General features: G+C 37.7%; 1 protein-coding gene across 5 annotated transcripts in view; it reads left to right on the top strand.

The window, feature by feature from the left end:
• GLI3 (GLI family zinc finger 3) overlaps positions 1-22923 on the top strand; it is a 404554-nt gene that overhangs the window by 283017 nt on the left and 98614 nt on the right. For all 5 annotated transcript variants that reach the window (XM_053714572.1, XM_053714570.1, XM_053714571.1 and 2 more), the window contains exon 7: positions 21919-22120. In XM_053714572.1, coding sequence (XP_053570547.1) covers positions 21919-22120 — 202 coding nt within the window. The remainder of the gene's footprint in view (positions 1-21918; positions 22121-22923) is intronic.

Here is a 22923-nt window from a genome sequence, read left to right as displayed (position 1 = left end):
TTTATTTAGATTTATTTTAATTATATTTAAGTTAGGGGGGGGTTAGAGTTAGGCGATGTCCGGAGCAGCAGATTAGGGGTTAATAATTTTATTTTCGTGTTTGCGATGCGGGAGGGCCTCGGTTTAGGGGTTAATAGGTAGTTTATGGGTGTTAGTGTACTTTGTGACAGTTTAGTTATGAGTTTTATGCTACAGCTTTGTAATGTAAAACTCATAACTTCTGACTTTAGATGGCGGTACGGATCTTGTCATTTTAGGCTGTACCGCTCACTTTTTAGCCTCACAGCAAAACGTGTAATACCGGCGCTATGGAAGTCCCATTGAAAAACGACTTTTCTTAAAGCGTGGTACTGACGTTACGTGACGACCAAAAAAGTGTGCGGTACAGCTATTCTGACAAGACTTGTAATAGCGGCATTAGGGAAAAAGCACTCATAACGCCAAACTTGTAATCTAGCTGATTGTTATTTATACCTTTGAGCGAACAAAAAAGAAAAAGAAATATATATTGATCTCTTATATTCCAAAGACATATTGGGTTGTTCTGTGTCTAACTTCTTATAACATAATTGCATTATTACTAATATTCTGCCCAGAGTGAAAGGGGGGGAAGGGAGGAGTAAAAGCAAGAAAGGGGAAGAGAACCCCCCCCTAGTCTCTTCCTCCCTCTGCCCAGCCCCTTCCACTGTATTTTAGGCTTGGTATTGTGGTTTTAATACTTTCATCTATGCCCCTTTAAATAATCCATGGAGCATTTTTATCCAGCATTGTAAGGCTCCTATCTATAATATTTTACGTTAATAGCCCAGAGCTTTTGTGTGCTTCCTTCTAAAAACAGCTTTGTAGTCATGAAGCGATCAATTAAATAATATTTATCTACCCGCCATAGGAGTACAAGGGAACACGTCAATTATTTGCTTTCATACAACGCCTGTAAAATTCGTACACATAAAGGGTCAACTTCCTAGGAAGCTCATTAAAAAAAGGATTATTTAATAAATGTTAGACTAAACTATTCTACAGCACAGACAAAGAATGCCAGACTGGAACAGACAGGAATCAAATGTCCAGCCAAAAATGCTTTTTTTTTTGCTTTTTTCTTCCCTTTTAATTCTCTGCTGTTATTATATCTGTGGGTGAGAAAATGTATAGCGTGTTTCTTTTCAGTTATAAAACGTGGACATTCATTTTTGATCAATGTTAATAATCTTTGAAAATGGGTGTTTCCTACTGAAAACCCGTTAAGACTTAAGTTAAATTAAATAAATGAAAAATAAATGAAGTTACCATGTTCAGATTGCTTTGTTATATTGTAAGAAATACAAAAGTTATTTATTTTGTTATGTATAGATGTCATTTTAAACGAGAAGGCCATGCGTATAGTCTAAAAATGCTATCTTTGAATCGAAAAGTATATTCTGTAAACATTGTCGTTTTTGTGCACAAAAAGTGTATAATAATTTTGTGTTGCTTCTTGCTGAATCGACAATAACTGATACACCCTCCTCCATTCTCATAATTTGTTTAAAATATATTTGACATCACCACACTATTAAAAGGGATACATTGAATGCAATGGGGTGATTAAAGGGACATTGTACTATACTATTTTCTCCCCTTTAATGTTGTCCCAATGATTTACCTGCTGGAGTGTATTACATTGTTTTCAAAAAGCTCCCTTAACGTTGATTTGTACTTTAAAATACCAGCTTTTGCCTGTTGGATCCGCAACCTATACTGAAAATTTTAATACTATAGTATTCCATAAAGGAAAGCTATGTAACAGCAAGTCTTGTTTTCATTTTCATTTACTGTCTGTAAGTATTGTCATTTGTGTATATAGACAGAGATAAGGTACTTATTTTTGTGTATTAAGAGAAAGATAAGATAATGACGTCTGCCCTCCCTGCAAGCTCATCCCATTAAAATGACTTGAGGTTTCAATGAGCAAAACCATCTGTTTAATATACAAAATATACATAAAGGAGCAATTTCTCATAACTTTAATACTTTGTAGCTGCTACAGCTAGCTTTTGGAAACACACTAAAGGGACATGATACCCAAATGTTGAAGCACTTTAAAGTGGTGAAGCATAGCTGTATAAAGGCTGTGACATACTGCAAGCGGAGCGGTGCGCAGCGTGTAGATGCGGTTGTGCGCGCTCAGTGTGTCCTGCCTTTTCATCTCTGAGCACTCTGCTGCGTCAGGTCGCGTAGCTGAGCGCTCAGAGATGAAATATTTGATCTTCAGAAGCGATGCGACGCGGAGCGAAGCAGCAGCTTCGCCTCGCGCCGCATCACTTGCAGTGTGTCACAGCCTTAAAGCTGACTAGAAAATATCACCTGAACATTTCTGTGTAAAAAAGGAAGATATTTTATCTCAAAATGTCCTAAGTATTCAAACCCCATTATAAAGGACTTTAAGCAGCCAATCAAGTTCCATGACTTGAAAGGGAGTGAGCATCTGGCATGTGCAAGTACATTTATGTTATTTTTCTATTCAGTTTAAGGATGTTTAATATGTAGGCTGACCATATTGCCGCTTTAAGAAGGAACACATATGAAAAATACATATGTGAGGGTTCTTATACAAAACCATTTCTTTAAACAGCCCTGACATATGTATTTTTCATATGTGTCCCTTTTTAAAGCGGCAATATGGTCAGCCTAATAATATGAAATCTCACAAGATTTCAGTAAAATCTTACGAGCTCACAGGAAAGCAATACATGACCTCAGCACTGCTGGTACTGATTGGCTATTATTATTATTTAATGGACAGCAGCTGAAGTATAACTGTTACCAGAGCACTTGCTATTGTAATCTGAAGAAATGTTGAGGTGAAATATCTTCCTTTTTTACATAGAGATGATCAGGTTATATTTTCATGTTAGCTTTTTTATAGTTATGCTGCATCTCTTTCAAGTGATTTAGCATACAAGTATTATGTCCCTTTAAGAAGAAATCAATGTACAATGTTCCTTTAAATTCAGACCAGTTTGTTAGACAGAGTGATGCTGCATGTGCCGTGGATTAGATTTCATTTTTAATTATTTGTTTTTTTTGTATTTTCAGTGATGATGATCTTTAAAATGCTTGTTACAAGTATTTGTCTGTATAGCCTCATCAGTAATTGAGCTCTTTAAAAACAAAAAAAACATGCATTAGCTAAGACATTATACTAATTGCTAGTATCAAACAAATTAAGATTTTGGAATAGAAAACCAAACAGGTCAACCAACATCCTTGTTCTCATTTGATGAACAAATATTTAGTCAGTTAATGTTCTAGAAAATGGATAGTTTAGCCTTTTAGTGTAAAAGAAAACAATTAAAACTACTCTAAATAGTCTAGGAAGAGAGTAAATGAATTGTCATTATGAAAGAATGCCCTGTCATTTATCACTGTAAGCATACAAACCTTTTACACATTGTTTAAATATTACATCAGTGTAAAGACCCTAGTATGCATATAAAGCATCCGCGAGTCTTCTGGCTGAACAGCGCTGTTTTGTTTTTAGCTTGCTGAGCTCTCACTTACACAGTAACTGGACTTTATCATTGTTTCCTTCCGTACAAAGCTGTGATACTTTCATTGAGAGCCAAACAGATTCCACAGTGACATTGTTTATATTCCTTTTACTGTTTTATAATTGTGAGCAGCAATGTTACACCATTATTTCTAAAAGGGACAATTTTAGGCCATTTTCAGCACACACACAGATTAAAATTTGGAAGTGATTTAAAAGTGGTTAACAAGGAAAAGAGTATTCTGGAAATAATTTGTATATGGATAGCACAGTGCTAATCACTTTATGTTGTACACACACACAACACAAGTAAACACTCACAGACACACAATACAAGTAAACACGCATGCACTTACATTCACACACTCACTCATACACACACAGGTAAATACGTACACACATTCACACACTCACAAGTAAACACACACACTCACATACTGTATAGACACACAGCACAAGTAAACACTCACACACACAAACAGCCACACAGACACACAATACAAGTAAACACGCATGCACTTACATTCACACACTCACTCACATACACACACACACAGGTAAACACGCACACACATTCACACACTCACAAGTAAACACACACACTCACATATAGACACACAGCACAAGAAAACACTCACACACACAAACAGCCACACAGACACACAATACAAGTAAACACGCATGCACTTACATTCACACACTCACTCACACACATACACACACAGGTAAACACGCACACACATTCACACACTCACAAGTAAACACACACACTCACATATAGACACACAACACAAGTAAACACATACACACACTCTCATAAGTAAACACGCACACTCACATATAGACACACAACACAAGTAAACACATACACACTCAATCACACACACACAAGTAAACATGCACACAATCTCATAAGTAAACACACACACTCACATATAGACACACAGCACAAGTAAACACGTACACACTCTCTCTCTCTCTCTCTCTCTCTCTCTCTCACACACACACACATAAACACACAGGTAAAAACGCACATACACACATTCACACACTCACAAGTAAACACACACACTCACATATAGACACACAACACAAGTAAACACATACACACACTCACACACACACAAGTAAACATGCACACACTCTCATAAGTAAACACGCACGCTCACATATAGACACACAACACAAGTAAACACATACACACTCTCACACACACACACACAAGTAAACATGCACACAATCTCATAAGTAAACACACACACTCACATATAGACACACAACATAAGTAAAAACATACACACTCTCTCTCTCTCTCTCTCTCTCTCTCTCTCTCACACACACACAAGTAAACACATACACACAAGTAAACATGCACACAATCTCATAAGTAAACACACACACTCACATATAGACACACAGCACAAGTAAACACATACACTCTCTCTCTCTCTCTCTCTCTCTCTCTCACAAACACCCATAAACACACAGGTAAAAACGCACACACACATTCACACACTCACAAGTAAACACACACACTCACATATAGACACACAACACAAGTAAACACATACACACACTCACACACACACAAGTAAACATGCACACACTCTCATAAGTAAACACGCACACTCACATATAGACACACAACACAAGTAAACACATACACACTCTCTCACACACACGCACAAGTAAACATGCACACAATCTCATAAGTAAACACACACTCACATATAGACACACAACATAAGTAAACACATACACACTCTCTCTCTCACACACACACACAAGTAAACACATACACACAAGTAAACATGCACACAATCTCATAAGTAAACACACACACTCACATATAGACACACAACACAAGTAAACACATACACACTCTCTCTCTCACACACACGCACAAGTAAACATGCACAAAATCTCATAAGTAAACACACACACTAACATATAGACACACAACACAAGTAAACACATACACACTCTCACACACACATGCACAACACAAGTAAATACACACACAGGGGTAGATTTATCAAGCAGCGGATGCTGCAATCTACCCCCCGTAGTTTTAGGTTCCCCTGAAACATAAGTTAAGAAGCAGCGGTCTTAAGACCGCTGCTCCTTTACTCGTCCGCCACCTCTGAGGTGGCGGATAGCAATCATGCTTATCGATCAGGATGATTCAAACCCTCTGCTAGCGGCTGATTGGTCTCGAATGTGCAGGGGGCGGTATTGCACAAGCATTTCACACAAAATGCTTGTGCAATGATAAATGCAGACAGCATATGCTGTCAGCATTTATCGATGTCAGGTGGACATGATCCGCTACAGCGGATCATTTTCGCTCGAAACATTATAAATCGGCCCCATAGACACACAACAGAAGTAAACACATACACGCACTCTCTCACACACAAGTAAACACACACACACTTACATTCAAGCACACAAACGTAAACATACACCACACAAGCAAACACACACACACTCACAAACACACACCACAAGTAAATATTCACCCCCCCCCCCCAAACACACAAACCCTCCCATCCACACACATACATGTATAATATTCAATAGCACAATATTTATATTAATGCCAGAGTTTGTGTTTACAGTGACCCTCATTATTGTGGTAAAAAAACAGAAGGCTGTTATACTAATTTTTATATTAACTGAGTTACTGCATCCCTTATCCTGCTTATTGATAAGATCATTTGTAGTTTTCCATTTCATAATGATGGCACATAGATAATGATATACTTGGTCTGTCATAATCACAGGAAAAATGGTGCTCACAAACAGTATATCAATGCAAATGATCATACTTAGAAATGTATTTATACTTAAACTGTACACATACAATTGTAATACCGCCCCTTTAAGATGTAATGTATCTTTAAAGCAAATCAGGTCTCCATATTAAAAGATAATAAGTTATCTGTGTTATGCTATTAAATTTGCTATTAAAGGTGCAATGAACACCTTGGGGCCGATTTATCAAGCTCCGTATGGAGCTTGATGCCCCAGACCGCTGCTCCATAACTTGTCCGCCTGCTCTGAGGCCGCGGACAGAAATCAACCCGATCGAATAAGATCGGGTTGATTGACACCCCCTGCTAGCGGCCGATTGACCGCAAATCTGCAGGGGGCGGCATTGCACCAGCCGTTCACAAGAACAGCTTGTGCAATGAAAAATGCTGACAGTGTATGCTGTCGGCGTTTATCGATGTGCGTCGGACATGATACGCTACATTGTATCATGTCCGCTCGCACATTAATAAATATACCTCCTTGTGTTTAGTAATGCATAATAAAACAACATTTTAAGTTTGTTTAATATTTATTGTGCCCCTTTTCATGTAATTTAGCTTAGGCAATTTAGCTATGTCTAATTCTCTGAACTTAAAATGCCCTGCTCAAGGATGTAACCCTGCTACATATCTGTCCATAATTGGCTTTAACTGATAACAACTGCAAAACAATGCACTCTTTACTAACATTATTGTCAAGGCTAACCATGTTGTCTGTGGACTAAAGCTCAGATTTGCTCTGCCAAATAAGGTAAATTGTGGGTGGAGTTTGGCTGTTGAAAAAGAATTGCAGTAAAAAGGATTTTAATTTGTTCTAAAAACAAACAATAAGTATTGGCTGATATTTTACTCTATAGCAGCACAACAAAAAGTCTTCTAATTACAATGTGTTTACTGTCCGTTTAATTGAAGCAACGTTTTTACTGGTTCTGGGTCTTCACAGAGAGTCCCTTTTTAAGTATTCAAAATTTGCACTTTTTTGCTTGTAAATATTTTCCAAGCAGTAAAATCTAATGTTGTACACATTTTCATCTGGTGTCTCTTTAGAGACTGGTGAGTTTCTCCATTACCAAGTTATTCCAAAGTCTTTTATTAATTTCATCCCCCATACACAAATGCGTAAGATAACCCCATGCAGCTGCTGTGGCGCATCTTGCAACCAATACAGTTAGATAAATGAACACTATAGAGTATTCATCTCAAGCATATCCACAGCTTGCCAACAAAAGCTTGCTGCTGAGCTTCTATTGAGTTTATCAGAAGGGGAGTTTATTTTGTACTGTAGTAAGTGTGGGGCAGGTCTACTGGATGTAAAACACTGGAGCAATTTCTCCAACATCTCCGTAGTGCATGGGCACACAGCCAGCTAGAATACTGACAGAGATAATGAATTGTCTGGTGCTTTGTGTTCATTATGTTATTTATCTCATTTAAAAATGATTATTTCTAAAATTATATTTTGTTGAGATAAACATTAATTTTTCTCCTGTATTTTATAGCTCAAAAATATAAGCTCAGGTAGATCAAGCTGGAAAGTAAAAACAGTGAATACTGAGTTAATCAAGTATTAAAGAGACATTGGGTCCTGTGTACTAAGTGATTGGCGGACACGGTTCACTAATCTTCACAGCAAGCTGGGTAGTGGACAACAACATGCACTTATGATTGCACAAGAATTTTCATGTGCAGCTCCGCCCACTGCTCTTGCGGGACCTATTACACATGAGCAGTTCCTGTCAATCACCCCGAATGAACGAGTAAAGGGTGATTTATCATGTGACCGCTGCTGGCTCATACGAGTGAAGGAGTGAGCCTGCACCACAACAGCTCCAAAGCAGCTTCCACTGCTTACTACATGGAGACCATTGTAGTTATTTATTTTATTTTTCTTTCATCGTGTCTTGAGTAAACCAATCTTTTCTTTACAGGCTTCTAGAGGCCTTTTGCTACCCATAAGTGGAGCTTTAAAAGGGACAGTCTAGTCAAAATGAAACATGATTTAGACAGGTCATGTAATTTTAAAAAACTTTCCAATTTACTTTTATCATCAAATTTGCTTTGTTCTCTTGGCATTCTTAGTTTAAGCTAAACCTAGGTAGGCTCATATGCTATTTTCTAAGTCCATAAAGGCCCCCTCTTATCTGAATGCATTTGACAGTTTTTCACAGCTACAGGGCGTTAGTTCTTGTGTGCCATATAGATAGCATTGTGCTCACACCTGTGGAGTTACTTATGAGAGATCACTGAATAGCTGAAATGTAAGTCTGTCAACAGAACTGAAAAAAGGGAGCAGTCTGCAGAGGCTTAGATATAAGGTAACACAGAGGTAAAAAGTATATTAATATAACAGTGTTATGCAAAACTGGGAATGGACAATAAAGGGATTATCTATCTTTTTATACAGTAACAATTCTGGAGTAGACTGTCCCTTTAAGCATTATATTAGCATAAAGTAAATACCTAATTCTTCTGTATTAGTTTAGGTTAAAATGTAAGCAACGTTTATTTAACCTTTTTTTATCAACATGTTTAAATGCCTGATAGTTTTAGTACATTTAAATAATTTGTAAAATTATTGTCTAAATTGTGGGCCAAATTATTTTGAAGTTTGCTATTCTGCTTTGCACAGTTTGAGCTATAATATTAAAAGAGTGCCAAAATGCTAGCAGTTAGTTGTCTACTACACCTTTGGGTTAATTTATAGAGTCTGACTCTACAAAGGCCTTAAGCATTCTGGTTTCACTCTGGACAAATAAGGCGTTCTTCCTTCCCATGAGATCTGGATTTCAGTTAATAACTTCCAGTAAATAGGACTTTACAGATCAAAAACAGATCCTAGTAGGAAAAAATATCTATCAACAGCTAATTATGAGATAAGCATCTTGTATTTAAGCCATGCAGAAACAATGCAGGTGATGTCTATTGCTTTCTACAATTAAAATACTGAAATACAATAACATAACAACACATCAGTGTTGTGCAAATTACTGTTATGTCTAAATCAATGTATTTAATTTATAAATAACTCCAAGTCAGTGTTAATGTTGTAAAATGTTAAAGTGCATACAAGTAAATGTACTTAGTAGTGCACATCAAAACAAGAATATCTGTTTTTAGTTTTCTAAACTTTGAAAACAGATGAGTGTTTTGAGGTAGAAGTCATTTTTAAGATATGTGACTGATGACTTATCTGTTGAGTTGATCATAGGTTCACTCAGCCTTTCATCCTTCCGAGATCGATAAAATGAGCAGCGCCTTGCTACCCTTACTGGTGATTAGCCGTGCTTTACAAGTACCCAATACATACATACATACAGGTGAAGATTAAAGGACCAGTAAATACGTAGATTTGCATAAACAACAAATGCATGATAAAATGACAATGCTTTTTTTTTAAATATCTTTATTAGTCTTAGCCACTGAAAAATAACAAAAACAGAAACAAAGTAACATAGCATATGTTCTACATGAACACGGTCTCGCAGGACCAGCAAGGTCTCGCAGGACCAACATGAGTCAGTGATACTTCAACACTAGTACAACATTAAAAATGACAATGCTATAGCACTTAGGGGTTGATTTCTCAAAAGCTTCGCAAGCCTTGTCGACCCCCAACTACTGCAGGTTCTCACGAGAGAACCTGCAGTCCGTATTTAACAAGCAGCGGTCATTAGACAGCTGCTTTCCTAACCTTTCGCCACCTCTAAGGTGGCGAATTTCAGTCTCCCCGGTCTCGCCAGCGCAAAATAGCACTCTTGTGCAATGCTGAATTCTGCCAGGTGAATTCAGCAGTCAAAGGTGAGCTGCGGCGGACAGGGGCGCGTATATGCGCCCCTGTCCACCGCAGCTTGATAAATCAACCCCATAGTCTGAACTTCAAATCATCACAGTAGATTTTTTTTTTAACAAATTTCAGTTATGTCTATTTCCACTCCCACTGCATCATGTGACAGATATCAGCCAATCACAAATGCATGTATGTATATTCTGTGAATTCTTGCACATGCTCCGTAGGAGCTGGTGACTCAAAGGGGCCTATCTATCAAGCTCCGAACGGAGCTTGACGGCCCGTGTTTCTGACGAGTCTTCAGACTCGCCAGAAACACAAGTTATGGAGCAGCGGTCACAAAGACCGCTGCTCCATAACCCTGTCTGCCTGCTCTGAGCACGGAGAGCGTATTGCTCTCCGCATTCAGCGATGTCTTGCGGACCTGATCCCCACTGTCGGATCAGGTCCGCAAGATATTTGTTAAATTGGCCTCAAAGTGTAAATAGAAAAAGACTGCACATTTTGTTAATGGAAGTAAATTAGAAAGTTATTGAAAATTGCTGCTCTATCTAAATCATTAATGTTTAATTTTGACTTGAGTGTCCCTTTAAATGTGCAAATTGTCATTGACATCATTGGGTTACAGAAAATTAAATTAAAATTGGGTTAGGGTTACGGTTGTGTGCTTGTAAAACAGAGAGAGGAAGTATGCAAACCTGTAGCAAAAAGAGAGACATCATTTTCAATAGTTGAATTCTAAAAACACTTTTCATCTTTCAGCAATATAAATGTGTTTTAAATTGCATGAAATTCACTTTTTAACATATAAAGAATAGTTCAAAATAAATGTGCAAGATACAGGTTAACTGTATGGTCTATTTTAAAATGATAATTTGTAAGGAAAGACACAACCTTTTGTGTTCCAGGAATAATTTTAAATTGTGCATTTTGCAGGGTTAGGTTAAATTGTACAGAAGTAATCAGCTCTGAATAGCTATTTTTTAAACAAGATGCTAGTCTAAATGAAAAAAAAAAAACATTATGAAGAGATAATCATCCTTGGGCGTAAAATAATTCCTTGAGTGTTTGTGTTTATGCGGAGAGCCAAAGGGTTTGTTTAAACAGTAGATAAATTGTATTCATGCCGGATAACTTGTGTTAATCTTCTCCTCTATAGCAGGAAGACATTAATGGGGTTACATGAAACCAGTGCTTGAAAAAACTCTGCTATTCTGTTATTCATCTCTTGACTGGAATAATAAATACACATATGACTCCTATTAGCACCAGGCAATTGATTTAACGAACAGTTCTTTTTTTTCTCCATAAATTAGACAGCACATTTATTAGCTAATGTTTTGGTTATTCATTTCCCTTTTGGAAGTAGAATACTAGATTATGTAGCTTTGTTTTCTTCAAATAAGATTTAAGAAACATTGGCACGTTACATATTACATAGTCATGTTACAAATTACATAGCCATGTTACAAATTACTTAGTCATGTTACATGTTACATAGTCATGTTACATGTTACATAGTCATGTTACAAATTACATAGTCATGTTATATGTTACATAGTTATGTTACATATTACATAGTCATTTTACAAATTACATAGTCATGTTACAAATTACTTAGGCATGTTACATAGTCATGTTACATATAACATTACATAGTCATGTTACAAATTACATAGTCATGTTACATAGTCATGTTATATATTACATAGTCATGTTACAAATTAAATAGCCATGTTACACATTACTTAGTCATGTTACATGTTACATAGCCATGTTACATATTACATAGTCATGTTACAAATTACATAGTCATGTTACAAATTTTACATAATCATGTTACAAATTACTTAGTCATGTTACATGTTACATAGTTATGTTACATATTACATAGTCATGTTAAAAATTACATAGTCATGTTACATGTTACATAGTCATGTTACAAATTACATATTCATGTTACAAATTACGTAGTCATGTTACATATTACATAGTCATGTTACAAATTACATAGTCACGTTACATGTTGCATAGTCATGTTACATGTTACATAGTCATGTTACATATTACATAGTTATGTTACAAATTACATAGTCATGTTACATAGTCATGTTACATATAACATTACATAGTCATGTTACAAATTACAGTCATGTTACATGTTACATAGTCATGTTACATATTACATAGTTATGTTACAAATTACATAGTCATGTTACAAATTACACAGTCATGTTACATGTTACATAGTCATGTTACATATTGCATAGTCATGTTACAAATTACATAGTCATGTTACATGTTACATAGTCATGTTACATAATACATAGTCATGTTACAAATGACATAGTCATGTTACATAGTCATGTTACATATTACATAGTCATGTTACAAATTACATAGTCATGTTACATATTACATAGTCATGTTACAAATTACATAGTCATGTTACATATTACATAGTCATGCTACATAGTCATGTAACGTCAATGCATAAATTCAGCCATCTTTAGTGAAAAAGACAGTGTACTGTAAAGTTATTTTCCCCATAATACATGTTTACAATGACTTGTTATACCAGCTGCAGAGTTTAATATTTAGGGTAAATTGTTCCTTTATGTATATTCTTGTATATGAAATAGCTTTCTCTGCTATTGAAACCACAAACTAATCAAATGGGCTGAGTTTCCAAGTAGAGCAGACTTTGTTAGCTTCTCTCTATATATTTACACAAAATCCTCCTAATCTTATCTCTCTCTACAGAGTGAGACTAATAATTAGAGAGAACACTGGAAAATTAACATTTTATCAATCTGGGAGTATAATTTCTTCTAAACATTCTTGTTTTCTTATCTTTTCTATTACCAGTACTTAAGTATTATAATATTTAGTATTGGTGGGGATACAACAGGTAAAAGCAGCTATTCAAATGACACAATAATGTTAAATGAGCTATTTGTAAACAATTTAATACACCCTAAGAAGTAAAAGGAATCATTGGGAACATACTAAGGGAGAAACAAATAACAATACACTGTCCCTTTAAATATCTTTCTTTTTTAATTTTAGACCACTTACAATCAGCTATATCACAATCACACTGCCATAGCTTACCTAAATTATTTTATGTAGATTTATGTCAGTCATTAATATATTTAAAGTACTTACAAGTGCAAAAGCTTCTCAACAATGGATACTAAGAGATCAAAGTAGATTTGATAATAGAAGTGAACTGTAAAGTCTCTTAAAATTGCATGTTCTAACTGAAGTAATCATGCATTTCATGTACCTTTGAACAATAGACATTTAAACTGTATTTTTGTTATCATAGCCTTCAGAAGGCTTGCCCACTAATTTAGCTGTGCACATTGCCTGTATCAGCCAGTAAGCATATGCTACGTATGTCCTTGCATGCAAAACTATTGTTAACTGCTAAAACAACATTTAAAGGGACATGAAGCCCAAAATAATTATTTTGTGATTTAGGTAGAACATACAATTTTAAACAACTTTCCAGTTTACTTCTACTATCAAATTTGCTTCATTCTCTTGGTATCATTTGTTGAAGGAGTGCACTACTGGTTTCTAACTGAACACATGGGTGAGCCAATGACAATCGGTATATATATATGCAACTACCAATCAGCAGCTAGAACCTAGATTCTTTGCTACTCCTGAGCTTACCTAGATAAACCTTTCAGCAAACGATAACAAGAGAAGGAGGAACCAAATTAAATAATACAAGTAAATTGGAAATTGGTTTACAATTGTATGCTCGGTCTAAATCATGAATGTCTAATACTGACTTTTACTGTCGCTTTAAGTGTAAAAACAAAATGTTTTTTTTTAATTAGAACATTGTATTGTTAAAAAAAATATTTTACTATGTGTTTAACTCCTTGAAAGGAGTTATACAAAGTCTGTCGTACATCCAGTACACTGCTGTAACTATATAAAAGAATATTATGGCCACTGAGCCAATCGGCAGCTGTCATTCATACGCATAATCCATTCACCAGTCATATTGGGGTTTTAAGCTGCAGGAAGGTGTTGTCAGAGAGAAGTGCTGACTATGGGTTCCATTTATCAAGCTGAGTATGCAGCTTTGGATGCGCTTTTCTGCTTCCGAACCTTTACTTAGCCCATAGGCGGCGTATTAAAATCACCACAGACACATTCGCCTGGGATGATTGACAGCCGCAAGGGGTGGCATTGCACAAGCAGATGCTCGTGCTATGATAAATGCAAGCAACATATTGCTGCTCAATTTCTGCGAATTCTGTCCATCCAGGTTTTGTTAAATGGGGCCCTATGTGCTTATATTTATATATTATACAAATAAAATGCTAACAAAATTTTCATACATATTATAGATTGGGACTTCAATGTTTCCTTATTCATTCATAAATGCTAGTTAGATGTGTAATGTATCAGTGATGTAATGGACCAGAATATATATTATTGGCGTTTGCATTGACAGGGCCACTCAAGGGAAACAAGTTTTTTCAATATTTATTTGGGTTTAGTGTCCCTTTAACAGTTTGCTGCTCGTTATATCAAATGTTATCTTTCAAAAGATATTATAAATAAATACAACTTTTATACGAATTCTGATATGAATTACAGATGGAAATATTGAAAACATAACAAAAAATATAATATATTTTGAAAAAAAGCTTTTTATATTTCATTTTGAGGGCCTAATAATAAAAACAACTTGCTGACATGGAGATAAATTATACAAAATGGTTGTAGCCTTTTCTTGATCATTATAAGGTAGGTGTCTAACCTTCACATCCAGAAGCCTGTAGGGAGATAGACAGCGCTCACGCTAACATGTGTCTTTCTAAAATTATTTGAGGACCTCGCAGTACTGACCGCACCTTTTATATAATCTCACTATACAGAAGAGCTTTAGATTATAGGGCTCCAAGTCTGAATAAAAATATCAGTTTTGTTAGAAATAGACGTGCTGGATTTGTTTATTAATTATAATTTCTCCAACATAGGTGTGTCCGGTCCACGGCGTCATCCTTACTTGTGGGATATTCTCCTCCCCAACAGGAAATGGCAAAGAGCCCAGCAAAGCTGGCCACATGATCCCTCCTAGGCTCCGCCTACCCCGTCATTCTCTTTGCCGTTGTACAGGCAACATCTCCACGGAGATGGCTTAGAGTTTTTTAGTGTTTAACTGTAGTTTTTATTATTCAATCAAGAGTTTGTTATTTTGAAATAGTGCTGGTATGTACTATTTACTCAGAAACAGAAAAGAGATGAAGATTTCTGTTTGTATGAGGAAAATGATTTTAGCAACCGTAACTAAAATCCATGGCTGTTCCACACAGGACTGTTGAGAGCTACTAACTTCAGTTGGGGGAACAGTATGCAGTCTCTTGCTGCTTGAGGTATGACACATTCTAACAAGACGATGTAATGCTGGAAGCTGTCATTTTCCCTATGGGATCCGGTAAGCCATGTTTATTACGATCATAAATAAGGGCTTCACAAGGGCTTATTAAGACTGTAGACTTTTCTGGGCTAAATCGATTCATTATTAACACATATTTAGCCTTGAGGAATCATTTTATCTGGGTATTTTGATATAAGAATATCGGCAGGCACTGGATTAGACACCTTATTACTTAGGGACTTTCCCAAAGCATAAGCAGAGCCTCATTTTCGCGCCGGTGTGGCGCACTTGTTTTTGAGAGGCATGGCATGCGGTCGCATGTGTGAGGAGCTCTGATACTTAGAAAAGACTTTCTGAAGGCGTCATTTGGTATCGTATTCCCCTTTTGGGCTTGGTTGGGTCTCAGCAAAGCAGATACCAGGGACTGTAAAGGGGTTAAAGTTTAAAACGGCTCCGGTTCCGTTATTTTAAGGGTTAAAGCTTCCAAATTTGGTGTGCAATACTTTTAAGGCTTTAAGACACTGTGGTGAAAATTTGGTGAATTTTGTACAATTCCTTCATGTTTTTTCGCAATTGCAGTAATAAAGTGTGTTCAGTTTAAAATTTAAAGTGACAGTAACGGTTTTATTTTAAAACGTTTTTGTACTTTGTTATCAAGTTTATGCCTGTTTAACATGTCTGAACTAGCATTGTCCCTGTCGCTACAGCCGCATGTTTCTGGTTCGATGAGCTGATAAAGGCGGTCGATAGTGATTCTCCTCCTTATGAGGAGATTATGGACAGAATCAATGCTCTCAAATTGGCTAATTCTTTCACCCTAGACGCCACTTTGCAATTGGCTAGGTTAGCGGCTAAGAATTCTGGGTTTGCTATTGTGGCGCGCAGAGCGCTTTGGTTGAAATCTTGGTCGGCTGATGCGTCTTCCAAGAACAAGCTACTTAACATTCCTTTCAAGGGGAAAACGCTGTTTGGCCCTGACTTGAAAGAGATTATCTCTGATATCACTGGGGGTAAGGGCCACGCCCTTCCTCAGGATCGGCCTTTCAAGGCAAAAAATAAACCTAATTTTCGTCCCTTTCGTAGAAACGGACTAGCCCAAAGTGCTACGTCCTCTAAGCAAGAGGGTAATACTTCTCAAGCCAAGCCAGCTTGGAGACCAATGCAAGGCTGGAACAAGGGTAAGCAGGCCAAGAAACCTGCCACTGCTACCAAGACAGCATGAAATGTTGGCCCCCGATCCGGGACCGGATCTGGTGGGGGGCAGACTCTCTCTCTTCGCTCAGGCTTGGGCAAGAGATGTTCTGGATCCTTGGGCGCTAGAAATAGTCTCCCAAGGTTATCTTCTGGAATTCAAGGGACTTCCCCCAAGGGGGAGGTTCCACAGGTCTCAGTTGTCTTCAGACCATATAAAAAGACAGGCATTCTTACATTGTGTAGAAGACCTGTTAAAAATGGGAGTGATTCATCCTGTTCCATTAAGAGAACAAGGGATGGGGTTCTACTCCAATCTGTTCATAGTTCCCAAAAAAGAGGGAACGTTCAGACCAATCTTAGATCTCAAGATCTTAAACAAGTTTCTCAAGGTTCCATCGTTCAAGATGGAAACCATTCGAACTATTCTTCCTTCCATCCAGGAAGGTCAATTCATGACCACGGTGGATTTAAAGGATGCGTATCTACATATTCCTATCCACAAGGAACATCATCGGTTCCTAAGGTTCGCATTCCTGGACAAGCATTACCAGTTTGTGGCGCTTCCTTTCGGATTAGCCACTGCTCCAAGGATTTTCACAAAGGTACTAGGGTCCCTTCTAGCTGTGCTAAGACCAAGGGGCATTGCTGTAGTACCTTACTTGGACGACATTCTGATTCAAGCGTCGTCCCTTCCTCAAGCAAAGGCTCACACGGACATCGTCCTGGCCTTTCTCAGATCTCACGGATGGAAAGTGAACGTGGAAAAGAGTTCTCTATCTCCGTCAACAAGGGTTGCCTTCTTGGGAACAATAATAGACTCCTTAGAAATGAGGATATTTCTGACAGAGGCCAGAAAAACAAAGCTTCTAGACTCTTGTCGGATACTTCATTCCGTTCCTCTTCCTTCCATAGCTCAGTGCATGGAAGTGATCGGGTTGATGGTAGCGGCTATGGACATAGTTCCTTTTGCGCGCATTCATCTAAGACCATTACAACTGTGCATGCTCAGTCAGTGGAATGGGGATTATACAGACTTGTCTCCGAAGATACAAGTAAATCAGAGGACCAGAGACTCACTCCGTTGGTGGCTGTCCCTGGACAACCTGTCACGAGGGATGACATTCCGCAGACCAGAGTGGGTCATTGTTACGACCGACGCCAGTCTGATGGGCTGGGGCGCGATCTGGGGATCCCTGAAAGCTCAGGGTCTTTGGTCTCGGGAAGAATCTCTTCTACCGATAAATATTCTGGAACTGAGAGCGATATTCAATGCTCTCAAGGCTTGGCCTCAGCTAGCGAGGGCCAAGTTCATACGGTTTCAATCAGACAACATGACAACTGTTGCGTACATCAACCATCAGGGGGGAACAAGGAGTTCCCTAGCGATGGAAGAAGTGACCAAAATCATTCTATGGGCGGAGTCTCACTCCTGCCACCTGTCCGCTATCCACATCCCAGGAGTGGAAAATTGGGAAGCGGATTTTCTGAGTCGTCAGACATTGCATCCGGGGGAGTGGGAACTCCATCCGGAAATCTTTGCCCAAGTCACTCAGCTGTGGGGCATTCCAGACATGGATCTGATGGCCTCTCGTCAGAACTTCAAAGTTCCTTGCTACGGGTCCAGATCCAGGGATCCCAAGGCGGCTCTAGTGGATGCACTAGTAGCACCTTGGACCTTCAAACTAGCTTATGTGTTCCCGCCGTTCCCTCTCATCCCCAGGCTGGTAGCCAGGATCAATCAGGAGAGGGCGTCGGTGATCTTGTTAGCTCCTGCGTGGCCACGCAGGACTTGGTATGCAGATCTGGTGAATATGTCATCGGCTCCACCTTGGAAGCTACCTTTGAGACGAGACCTTCTTGTTCAGGGTCCGTTCGAACATCCGAACCTGGTTTCACTCCAGCTGACTGCTTGGAGATTGAACGCTTGATCTTATCGAAGCGAGGGTTCTCAGATTCTGTTATCGATACTCTTGTTCAGGCCAGAAAGCCTGTAACTAGAAAGATTTACCACAAAATTTGGAAAAAATATTTCTGTTGGTGTGAATCTAAAGGATTCCCTTGGGACAAGGTTAAGATTCCTAAGATTCTATCCTTCCTTCAAGAAGGATTGGAAAAAGGATTATCTGCAAGTTCCCTGAAGGGACAGATTTCTGCCTTGTCTGTGTTACTTCACAAAAAGCTGGCAGCTGTGCCAGATGTTCAAGCCTTTGTTCAGGCTTTGGTTAGAATTAAGCCTGTTTACAAACCTTTGACTCCTCCTTGGAGTCTCAATTTAGTTCTTTCAGTTCTTCAGGGGGTTCCGTTTGAACCCTTACATTCCGTTGATATTAAGTTATTATCTTGGAAAGTTTTGTTTTTGGTTGCAATCTCTTCTGCTAGAAGAGTCTCAGAATTATCTGCTCTGCAGTGTTCTCCTCCTTATCTGGTGTTCCATGCAGATAAGGTGGTTTTACGTACTAAACCTGGTTTTCTTCCAAAAGTTGTTTCTAACAAAAACATTAACCAGGAGATTATCGTACCTTCTCTGTGTCCGAAACCAGTTTCAAAGAAGGAACGTTTGTTGCACAATTTGGATGTTGTTCGCGCTCTAAAATTCTATTTAGATGCTACAAAGGATTTTAGACAAACATCTTCCTTGTTTGTTGTTTATTCTGGTAAAAGGAGAGGTCAAAAAGCAACTTCTACCTCTCTCTCTTTTTGGATTAAAAGCATCATCAGATTGGCTTACGAGACTGCCGGACGGCAGCCTCCCGAAAGAATCACAGCTCATTCCACTAGGGCTGTGGCTTCCACATGGGCCTTCAAGAACGAGGCTTCTGTTGATCAGATATGTAGGGCAGCGACTTGGTCTTCACTGCACACTTTTACCAAATTTTACAAGTTTGATACTTTTGCTTCTTCTGAGGCTATTTTTGGGAGAAAGGTTTTGCAAGCCGTGGTGCCTTCCATTTAGGTGACCTGATTTGCTCCCTCCCTTCATCCGTGTCCTAAAGCTTTGGTATTGGTTCCCACAAGTAAGGATGACGCCGTGGACCGGACACACCTATGTTGGAGAAAACAGAATTTATGTTTACCTGATAAATTACTTTCTCCAACGGTGTGTCCGGTCCACGGCCCGCCCTGGTTTTTTTAATCAGGTCTGATAATTTATTTTCTTTAACTACAGTCACCACGGTAACATATGGTTTCTCCTATGCAAATATTCCTCCTTAACGTCGGTCGAATGACTGGGGTAGGCGGAGCCTAGGAGGGATCATGTGGCCAGCTTTGCTGGGCTCTTTGCCATTTCCTGTTGGGGAGGAGAATATCCCACAAGTAAGGATGACGCCGTGGACCGGACACACCGTTGGAGAAAGTAATTTATCAGGTAAACATAAATTCTGTTTTAAATTAAAAGACTTTAGATAACTTTTTGTAAAAGATTGTGATTGATCCTTTTTTTTCTTCTTGGTATCCTATGTTGAAAAGCATATTTAGTTTGGATGAGGAGTAGCAATTCATTCCTGGGAGCTAACAATTTGCAGGGGTTAAACACATACATGAAAGCAATAGTGCATTAATAAAATGTTCTAACATAGTATAGCAGATTATTTTTGCATTTTTATGTACGTTTAAAGAGATATTAAACATTATGAAATTGTAATAGAAAATATTTAATTATGAATATTTAAAAAAAGTTGCAATATCAATTGTATCAACAATCCTATAATTTAACTCAAAAATGTTTTGTTTTTTTCTAAATTCCACAGTTTCTATAAAGTAATGGGTGTCGCCATGTTTAACTCTCTCTTGTTAATGACAATTAGGGGCAAATGTAAAACAAGGCTGTGGGGAACCATAGGATTATTCGAGTCATTTTCTAACAGGGTTTCCACACAGCCTTGTTTGTGCATTCTCTTTTATTGCCTATTTTCTATCTGACTGCAATTGTCCTCAGCATGAGAGAGAAATAAATACAAAACATGGATACCTTTTGTTTTGTTTTTGTATATATGTGCATATTGGAATTTGTCTAAAATATATTTGTAACAACACAGATATTTACCAATGGTTCCATTTGTGATTTTAGATGCGTTGTTGTAGGTCATGTGATGTACATGCAGTGAATTTAGACTATTTTTTTTGTTCATAGCTTTTTCACTTTGAACCTTTGGTTAATGTCATCAAAAATAACCTTCTTTATAACCTCTCAGTATGATGTTTATACTTTTTTTTTCTCACTTTTGTAAATTTTATAGAAAATATTACCACAGAATTTGAGTGACTTTGTGTGTTATTAATTTTGTTTCCTTTTAAAAATCTAAATGTATCTCTGACTATTTAGTTTCACTCCTTTACAATTAATTTAGAACCCTCACACTTTCATACACACAATAGGACGGTGAACAGTGATTAATATAAAGCAGCACATATCTCAATCTAAACATGAGTTTGTTTTCAGCGTCTCTCATTTGTCGAGGAAGGAACAGGCTTGTTGGTAGTTCAGGCCTAAGCTCGATCTCAAGGCTTGTGGTGAATTAATGATGGGAATGTCTCCGCAGCCGTCAGATTCATAAATCACCAGAAATGAGAGGGCTAATACATAGAAGTCTTATCCTTTTGTTTAGCAATTTATCATGTTGCTTGCACATTAATAAATAGAGCTCCCCTGAGGAAAGCTACGGGAAGATACATTTTTCTTCCTAATTTTCCTCAATTGTAGCCAGTAGATCACAGGTGGAAAAGTGAAGGTGCTTGTCATAGCCACTTGCTGTTTGGATTCTCTCAGTAGAAATGAGGCTCTACGTTGTAATAATAACTGTTTGTATTCATACAGCACTTTATACAACCATACCTCCATAATACGTTAGTGTATCCACCCATGTGTTGAAACTCGTAAGTGCTCTACGTAGGACATGGTACAAAAAAAACAAAATGTAAAAACCCTATTTGTTGACACATTTGTAGAGTCTGTATACTTGTTAATGTTTACTGTGTTACATATTAAATGACAGCTAAATAGTCACTCTAAACAACAATAAATTGGAACATTTCAACATCACTAAATCTTGCACACAGAGCTTGCCAGTAACCATAATGTTGTTACTTTACATGACATTCACTCTCTGATAATATGAGCTTACATGCAAATACACAGCACATAGATAATTTATATTATTTTTGTTATTTGTATTAATTTCAGGTTCAAGGTTCCCTAGTCCCAGGCTTGCAGCACGGCCAAGTAGAAAACGGACCCTCTCCATATCTCCTCTCTCTGATCATAGCTTTGACCTCCAGACCATGATCCGTACATCCCCAAACTCTTTGGTCACAATTCTCAACAACTCCCGTAGCAGTTCCTCAGCAAGTGGCTCCTATGGACATCTGTCGGCAAGTGCAATAAGGTAAAGATGGAACTACATTAATTACACCCAATAGGCTTGTTTCAGTCACTAATAAAAATATATACTTGCAGATTGCTCCCACACTACAATACTTGAAATTACAGTCTGATATTCCTGGTTTAGAATGTAACTCTCTGAGTAATAGCTAATTGTGCAAGCTGTTTGAAATGAAATTAAAAATATAAGTGAGCTATTTTGGCCCTAGCATAATATTATTTATTTAACTCTGAGATTGGTTCCTTTTCCACACCCTTGCAGTTGATTTCCTAGTATTTAATGCATCTGGTTGGTGAACTGGTGCACAGGGAGTGTGGATAATAAGAGAAGCCCTCAGAAGTTTTCGCTGTGGAATCAGCCTTTCCTCTAGGGTAGAAAGAGTGACCGTATCTACTGTTGTCTCCTTTAAAAGGACATAAAACTCAAATATGACATTTACAGTAGTGTATTTAAAAACTGACTAGAAGTATGTTTGCAATATAATGTCAGTTGCCAAATGCTTCTGAGAAAAAGTTATATCACGGTTTGTGTGCTAACTTTTCTACCTGCAGCCCCTTTAGTTGAGTGCACAGGCCTTAACAATTGAGGATGTTCAAAATGCTGGACAGATCTGACTTGACTTATATATCTGTGTAATTTACTCTCTTAAACACCCATACATGCATTCACTAAGAGTTTCAACAGTTTTTTGTTTCTGTTACATGAATGACAAAGACATTTTGAAGACTCTGTCAACATAAAATATTCTCTGTCTTCAAGTCCCTTTAATGCAACAGTTTTAATGGCCTGGTTGTGGTAGCATGTAG

Source organism: Bombina bombina, chromosome 5 (genome assembly GCF_027579735.1).
Source record: "Bombina bombina isolate aBomBom1 chromosome 5, aBomBom1.pri, whole genome shotgun sequence".
In the NCBI taxonomy this organism is placed as follows: domain Eukaryota; kingdom Metazoa; phylum Chordata; class Amphibia; order Anura; family Bombinatoridae; genus Bombina; species Bombina bombina.
The sequence above is the reverse complement of the archived record's forward strand: the minus strand, read 5'-3'. Positions and strand labels throughout refer to the sequence as shown.